The 9,311-nt window shown below is 39.4% G+C and overlaps 1 protein-coding gene across 1 annotated transcript in view; it reads right to left on the reverse strand.

Moving 5' to 3' along the window:
• The window catches only part of LOC106873737 (protein inscuteable homolog), a 118,740-nt gene extending 109,702 nt beyond the window's left edge, over nucleotides 1-9,038 (reverse strand). The window contains exon 1 of the mRNA XM_014921233.2: nucleotides 7,948-9,038. Coding sequence (XP_014776719.1) covers nucleotides 7,948-7,952 — 5 coding nt within the window. The 5' untranslated portion in view covers nucleotides 7,953-9,038. The remainder of the gene's footprint in view (nucleotides 1-7,947) is intronic.
• Between the last annotated feature and the right edge of the window lie 273 nt (nucleotides 9,039-9,311).

Below are 9,311 nucleotides of genomic sequence, written 5' to 3' on the forward strand. Positions count from 1 at the left end.
CGACGGTTCCTGATATATATAAATGGTTCTGGTCTGGTTCTGGGAATGAGATTCATAGGGAAGAGAGATGGGAGGAAGTGGTAAAGGACCCCTTCTCTCTCTCTCTCTCTCTCAGAGTTTCCCTGTTTTTCTTCAACAAGGAAAGAAAAAAATGGTATTTCTGCTTTTAAAGTATTATCATCAAAAGAATACAGAAACACCGCGCTGCATATTATTATATCAGGTAGTTCTTACCGACACGCGCGCACGCGCTCATTCGGTGTATCTACGTGCGCTGTGATATATGTGTGCGTGCGTGTGTGTGTGTGTGTGTGTGTGTGTGTGTTTATGTAAATCTATTTTTATACGTGTGTATTTATTTGTATGCATATGCATGTATGTGTATATACGTACCAATACACACATACGCGTGTGCACATATGGATGTATATATGTATAGATGCGTTTATACATATTATATATACATACCTGAAAATGCAATATATGCAAACTTATATACATGTGTATGTGTGTGCGTGTAGAAAGTGAGAGAGAGAGAGAGAGAGAGAGAGAGAGGCAGGTAGAGATGCAGACAGTCAGACAAGTAGGCAGACAGGCGGAGATAGATAGATAGGTAAAGAGAGAGAGACAGACAGATAGATAGATAGAGAGATAGATTAGGTAACGACAAACAGACAGATAGATAGCTAGATTACGTAACGACAGACAGACAGACAGACATATATATATATATATATAGATAGATAGATAGATAGATAGATAGATAGCGTGTTGAAGAAAAGTTTTTGGATGTATACTGTATCCTTGGTTGACTTTCAGCCAGAATAAAGCGTCCCTGTCTTTAAATCTAGTGATGTAACTTAGCGAACTTAGTGCTAACAATTACGTTAAAGCCACACTCCTCTCATATTCCTATTAAATAATTTCTGTGGCCGTTTGTTCTGCATTTGATTGTTAATCCATCATCACTGTACAACCCAAAGTTAAGGAGTGTCTCTTTCTGAAGGTATTAAGGGGTAAACAATCCCACTACATTTGCTATCCCGGCTCCATCATAGTTCCTCTTTATTGAGACATCGAACAGAGGGTCGACTTCGTTTTCAACCCAATAAGGGTAGCAATGGGGAAACAATAGAGACAATTAACAACTGTTATCCCATATATATGAGCACACTCATGTGTGAATACTCGTATGGAGTCGATACAAAAGTTAACAAAATCATAACACCTCTCACTCTCTCTCTCTCTCTCTCTCTCTCTCTCCGAATTTGGGTCGGTCGAGTGATCTGAACTATATTTTTTTTCTTGGAAAGTTGTAATTGTTAATTCTTACCTGTATTCACCTGAAGAAAACTTTTTTTTTCCTTGATGTAACACTTCTGTTCATCAATAAAAACACGCTTGAAACAGCTGTAGAGAACCACATTCCTTCTGTTTTTATTATTTACATATATATATATACACGATTCTATCTATCTACGTCTCTCTCTCTCACCCCCTCTCTCTCTCTCTCTCTCTCTCCACACACACACACACACACACACACACACATGTAAGTACGAATATATAAAAAAAAAACATGTTCACACATCGTCTATAAAAGTCATCTGTGTACACATATACTCCACACGTATAAAGCATTAAAACCAAAGTATGCACGTAGAGGAAATTAACAACTATTATCCCCTATATATGTGCACACTCACGTGCGCACACACTTCTTGTAAAGCTATAACTATCATATCTCTAGAGGCATATCATTTCGAATAATTGTCATAGACACAAACAGGCCCCCGCCCACCCACTAAGAAATTAGATACATATATAGATACGCATATATATATATATATATATATATATATATACCTATATATATATATATACGCATATACATACACACACACACACACACACACACACACACATATATATATATAAGTATACACATACACACACATATATAGTTTACATCATAAGAATTTAGAAACTTTGAGAGTCATGGACTAAATCGGGTTCCAACGGTGAATCTTGAAGTAGATAAAGCTATAAATATTGGATTAAAAAAGCTTTCAACTTTTTCCATCCAGGGGAGTTTTAACTTAATATTTACACTCTACTATCTATAGATTTATCTTCTTCGAGTTCCAATGCTAAAAGCAATGTATTACATATATACATACATACATCTATATATACATACATACATACATACATATATAGTATGTATGTATGTATAGCTGTACCTCGTAACAAACACATGCAGTTCTTCTGTTTCACTTGTCTATTATCCATTTGTCAATATAACTAATTAACTGGTCGACTGTTTGATTAATGGTTCGGCCAGTCAGTCAGTCAATCAATCAGATTTGTCAGAGTTCTTTCCTCGCCATTCGCGACCTCTTCAATGACATGCCTTCTGTATTTCAGGTCTGTCTTATACACACATTTCCAGTGGCATGTGTGTGTGAAATATTTCGAGTGTGATGGCCCGTATTAGGGTATTCCGCTCGCAATCGTTAGGTTGTGAGTTCGATTCCTGGCGGCGCGTTGTTTCCTTAAGCAAGACACTTTATTTCACATTATTCCAGTCTACACAGCTGGCAAAAACGAGTAGTACCTGTAACTCAGAGGGCCAATTTTGTCACGTCCTGTGTCACGCCGAATCTTCCCGAGATCTACGTTATGGGGACGCGTGTCTGTGGAGTGTGGTCAGCCACGTTCACTTGCTACCATTGGTTTCCTGTCGAGAAAAATCTCAACAGTCATCGAACCCGTAACACGAAGCATTGGTGCTCGTCTCCATCTTGGATGAAAACGCTTCGAAGTCACACGAGATCGCAGGCTGTTCTGGTGATCGGATTGATTGGAACCTTCGTCTTCGTAAGCGCGAGAGAGCCAATTTTTTCTTTCTTTCTTTCTTAAATATTTCGAGTGATCCAAAAGTCGACCTGCATATGTCATTGTCAACATGAAATTTTCAAAATTTCTTAACGGGTGGAGTCTCTTCACGGGTCTCTGACAATTCTACAGAATTCTAACGTAATATTTCAACAGAGCTTCTCCATATTTCGTTACATCTCAATATATATATATGTCAACCATATCATTACTAGAAAACAAGAATACGTTATTGGAAATAATACATTTCTAAATCTCTTAGAGAGATTTATGCAGTAACAGCACGATAAAGTGATAGCATGTTGTCAACTTAATGTGACAGGAAGAATGCTGCTATTATTTAGGTGTTTCCTAGGGCTAAATAACAGTAGCATTCTTCCCTTTTATGGGGCTGTCACATTAAGCTGACAACATACTATCAAGAATACGTTATGTTCACCGGTTTTCACTCAAAACAACTGTTATTGAACATTGCATGTCTGTGTTAAGCGAGCAATTTCAATCCGCACCCTCTCGTTTCGTACATGTTGTACTGACCGTTGCTCTTCCTATAACAACGTTCTTCCCCGTCTATATTACTGTTATCCGCCACCATCATCACCGCCTCTCCCAAATTAGTTTCCTATTTGAAGTACTTATATAACGTCCTTCGTTAGATTTTCTGAAACTGCAATGAAATTGTAACCTGCTTGTTACGACTTAGTTCTGTGCGCGTGTCTTGTATCTCTGAATGAACCGAAGTCGTTAGACTGCGGCACAAGCATGAAAGATGTATAATCAAATGAATCGACCCCAGGACCTAGTTTTTTTTCAGCTTGGTATTTATTCTATTGGGTTTCTTTTTGCTGAAACGCTAAGATTCGGGGATGTAAACACACCGACCCCGGCTGTCAAGTTGAGTGGGGGACAAATACAGTCACAAAGACCAAACACACACATTATACGACGGGCTTCTTTCAGTTTCCGTCTACCAAATCCACTCACAAGGCTTTGGTCAACCTAAGGCTATAGTAGCCCAAGGTTCCACACAATGCGACTGAACCCGGAACCATGTGGTTGGGAAGCAAACCTCTTACCACTCAGCCACGCCTGCGACAAATGTATCTTTGTACAAAAGTCTGTAGCGCGAGTGTATATATATATATATATATATATGTGTGTGTGTGTGTGTGTGTTTGTATATATGCCTGTATGTATGTAGTGTGTATATATATATATATATATATATATATATATATATATATATGTAGGCATATGGGAATATTTGTGCGTATAGGTATGTAGTATGCGTGCATATATGCAGGGTGTGTGTGTGTGTGTGTGTGTAAGGTTACATTTCTTTCATTGTGTGACACATATGTATTTATTCGCATGTTATGTCAGTATGTATGTTTGTGTCATGTATGTGTAAATTGGGTGTGCACCGCTATGTGTGGAGGAGTGTGTGTGCGCGTGTGTGTATGCATAGATATGTAAACTGGGTGTGTATGCATAGATATGTAAACTGGGTGTGTATAGCTGTATGTGTATAGAGGTGTGTGTGCGTGTGAGGGCGTATTTGCGTGAGTGTGTGAGTTATTTGCTTTCGTTCACAGATTTTTAAAAAAGATTTTATAACGAGTAAAAGGACACTTCAAAGTTCACAGTTACACAAGAGTGTAGAATGATTGTCTGTCCGTCTGTCTGTCTGTCCGTCTGTCTGTCTGTCCGTCTGTCTGTCTGTCTGTCCGTCTGTTTCTCTCTCTACGTATGTGGGTGTGTAAAAGCATGAATATAAGAACGGAAACACGTATATACACGAATGCAAACAAAACTTACCACGTTCCAGCATACACACACACACACACACACATTTCTACACGCATACACGCACATATACACACATACTTGCAGGTACACATTGACACATACTCGCACACACACACACACACACACACACACACGTATAATATCAGATGTGCTTTTTTTTTTTTTCAATTTCTTCTTCGTGTTTCGTTCTTAAAATGTTAAATTCTGAAATAATCTCGAAACAATATTGATTACAGTCACTAATTGCCCATTGACATAATTATAAACGGGACATAGATATAGATATATTACATGTACAGACATACACACATACACACGTGCATACCTACGTATATAGATATGTGCATCACACATTCATAATGAAATACATATATACATCAACACTCACGTACGTATACATGCACACACAGAAGCGTACACACACACACACACATGCATATCTAGATTCACGAATTGCACAAATACCTCATACATATATACATAAATACACATACAAAAACATATACACACATAATACATGTCTGTATGTATATACATGACCGCAAGCACACATACAAACAATTTGCTGACATTACACAAAATATAACGTGGCACTCCGTCGGTTACGACGACGAGTGTTCCAGCTGATCCGACCAGCGGAACAGCCTGCTCGTGAAATTAACATGCAAGGGGCTGAGCACGGCAAGACTTCCTTTTGTAGCCACCCCCCAGCTATTTATTTATTTTTTTCCTACACAATCCCCCGTTTTCGGTTACGGAGAATACGAATCTGCAAAAGAAATATTGGCGAAAATCGGCAGTTCGCTGCCCTAACCACTGGGCCATTGCACCTCTACACATAAAATATACGCTAGATGGTGTATAAAGTATATATGAAATATGCAATGGTGAAACACACAAACACATGGGGACACACACTCATACACGCGTCCATAGATATACATACTAACACATGGAATGACACACACACAAATACACACATTTCCACCAGTTGTATATTGTCGTACACACGCACACACACACGTGTCCACCAGGTGTACGACAACACCTACACACACGGACGTCGTACTCATTTCAAGGTGAGTAAATGCACTGAAATGCAGTCCGGCACTTATCAAGGAGTACGGCCGTGCTGGAGCACAGGCTTCAAGGATTCAGTCCCAAAACGTCAAACCCCTGCTACTTATGTTTTCCCTCTCTCTTTCACCGAACCGCTAATCTACGAGGACGTAAACAAACCAATACTCGTTGTCAAGCGGTGGAGACACACACAGTGCTAGCCAAACCATCTACCTACCTATCCATCTACCTATCCATCTATCTATCTATCTATCTATCTATCTATCTATATATAAGCAATGTTAATTCTCTAAATGGCAAAACAAACAGGACACAGTAGTGTGTCGATAAGCCAGCTGGAGGAGATGTCCTCCTGGGGCTAAAGCAACAGTAACATCCAGCCCTAGGGGTCAGCCACACTTAAGTGACAATACACTTCACTTTATATATATATATATCCTTTCTACTATAGATACAAGGCCTGAGATTGTGTGTGTGGGGAGAGGGTTAGTTGATTACATCGATCCCAGTGCGTAACTGGTACTTATTTTATCGACTCCTGGAAGGATGAAAGGCAATGTCGACCTTGGCGGAATTTGAACTTAGAACGTAGCGGCAGACGAAATACCGCTAAGCATTTCGCCCGGCGTGCTAACGTTTCTGCCACCGACTACTACTACTACTACTACTACTACTACACACAAACACATATATACATATACACACAGGGAAGGCGTGAAACATTAGATAAATAGACAGAGGAGAGAGAGAGAGAGAGAAACAGACAGACAGATCGATCGATCGATCGATCGATAGGTAGATAGATAGACAGACAGACAGACGGGTAGACGGATCGATGGGTATCTGTACAGAAATAACACCCACCCACACCCACACACCCGCATACCGACCCCACATGACTGCTTAGAAACGAAGTGTGTAGAATGTGTGTGTGTGTGTGTGTGTAGTGTCAACAGTCCAACAGCCATGCGCCTGTCTCTCTCTTACGTGTGTTTGGTCTTGGAGGAGGCTTTTGTATGCTTTACGTGTATTTACAGGGGTCGTGCGTGGATATATGTGTGTGTGTGTGATTATGTATATATATATATATATATATATATATATATATACACACACGTGTGTGTATGTATAGATTGTGGATGGGTGGGTGGATGCCTGTATGTATGTGTGTGTGTTTGCCTCTATGAGTAGAAGATTGTGGGTGTTAGCGTGTTTATACGAGTTTGTGGGTGGCTGTTTTGTGGGTGTATATATGCATAGATGTATGATGGCATGGGTGGACGCGTGTCTGCGTATATAAGTATATATGAGGACCGGCGTGCGTGTCCCTGTGTGTGTGTATGTGTGTTTGTGCATGTATGGGTGCATTTGCGCGCGTGTGTGTGTGTGTGTGTATATACATACATATATATGCATGCACGGATGTACATATGTAGGTGTGTAATTGTTGTATGTGTACGTGTATGTATATATAGGTAGGTATGTGTATTCATGGATCCCTATAAGTGTTTATGCATGTGTATATTTATGTATGTGTGCGAGTGTGTGTGTGGTGTTTATACGATACTTTGTGTCTATACGTGTGGTTATTTGTACGTATGTATGTATGTATATATATGTATGCATGTATGTACAAATGTATGTATGTGTGTGTGTATAGATGTATGTGCGAATGTGAGTGTATGTATGTTTGTGTATATTTACATGTGTATGTATGCGTATGTGTGTATGTATGTATGTATGTGTATGTATGTATATGTATGTATGTATATATATATATGTATGTATGTATGTATGAATGTATGTGTGTGTTTTTTTTAACTATTCAAATATTTATTCCTTTCACATTCTCCATTTCCTCCCCCCTTTCTATTGATCGTGGGGTAAAGTACCGACAGAGATTCCAAAATTCCACACACACACATACTCGTGTTTGTGTAACACAGGTAATAATAATAACACTATATACACACATATACCTGGGTACTTACCTATTTCGTGCGCGTGTGCGTGATTACACGATATTTACAGACATTTACATATACATAAATATTCACATAATCATATAAGTATATACACACACTACACACACATACTACACACACACACATACTATACAAACACACACACATCATGAATGGGTGTATATAAAGAACTTACCTCATATTTTCCGGTCAAATATTTTGTCGTCCTTTCACTTCTGTTGTTATATACATAAATGGACGAGTGTATATATAATATAATATAATATAGGATATATATAATATATAATATAGGTTTCCTCCGTAAGAATGCAAAAAGAAAAAGCCGAAAACAATGTATATTTTTTTTTCCTTTTACATATGTGTGTGTGTGTGTGTGATTGTTTATATGTTTGTATGTGTATATGTGTAATTATCTATTCGTGTGAATGTGGGTGGGTGGATGTGATTGTGTGTTTATTAGAGTGTATTTTTGTCTTGTTTGTTTTGTTTTGTTTTGTTGGTGAAATGCCGATGTGGGTGTGTGTATGTGTGTTTAGAGATGTGTGTGTTTATGTAGAGGCGTGTGTGTGTGTACGTATGAGTGCGTGTGTTTGAGCGTGAGGGTGTTTGTGCAGAGGTGTGTTGGTGTATGTGTAGGTAGAAGTTGTGTGTGTGCGATGTGAGTGTATAGGTGCGCGCGTGTGTATGTGAATATATGTATGGGTACGTGATTGTTTATGTGTGTGTGTGTGTCTGCGTGTTTGGAAGTATGTGTATGCACGCGCGCGTGCGTGCGCGTGTATATGTGTGTTTGTCTATATGTGTGTGTGTGTGTGTGTGTATGCTAACGACCCGGCTTTATGTGGCTTCGTAAAAATATCCTCCTCCTCGTCGTCGTCGTCGTTGTGTCGTCTGTAAAGTTGTCAACTCGACTGGCAGCCGACATTGGAGAGAGACCAGCAGACAACAATGTCGGTCCCCCCCCCCTCTGATGCCAAACCAAACAGCAGCAGCAGCACTCTCATACAATAAACTATGGCTCTTTATTATAATATTCTTATTAATGTTGATGGTGTATTTGCTGTTGTTGTATTTAATAATGTGGAGCTCGCCGCAGTAGTTATGTCGGTTTAAAGCCAGACATTGCTTTTTGTTCCCTTCCAATTTTCTTTCCCCCCTTTGCGAAATTCAAGAAACCAGACGACATCAAAACCAGCGCTCCCCCTTGCGGCAGTCAGCCACACTCTCACTCAATCCTCTTCTCTTTCTCTCCTTCACTCCCCCCTCACTATTAACTTTTACTCTCTCTCTCTCTCGCTTCTCTTCACTCCATCACTAACTTCTATTCTCTCACCTCTCTAAAGTCCCTCACTAACTTTTACTCTCTCACTAATCTCACTCCTTCACTGACTTTTACTCTCTCTCTCTCTCACTTCCTTTCACACCCTCACTAACATCTACTTTCTCACTTCTTTCTCTTTTCTTTATTCCCTCACACCTTCTCTAACTTCTACTCTCTCACTTCTCAATAACATCTATCCGTTTACTTCTCCCTCGCTT

The sequence above is a fragment of the Octopus bimaculoides genome, chromosome 24 (genome assembly GCF_001194135.2).
Source record: "Octopus bimaculoides isolate UCB-OBI-ISO-001 chromosome 24, ASM119413v2, whole genome shotgun sequence".
Classification (NCBI taxonomy): domain Eukaryota; kingdom Metazoa; phylum Mollusca; class Cephalopoda; order Octopoda; family Octopodidae; genus Octopus; species Octopus bimaculoides.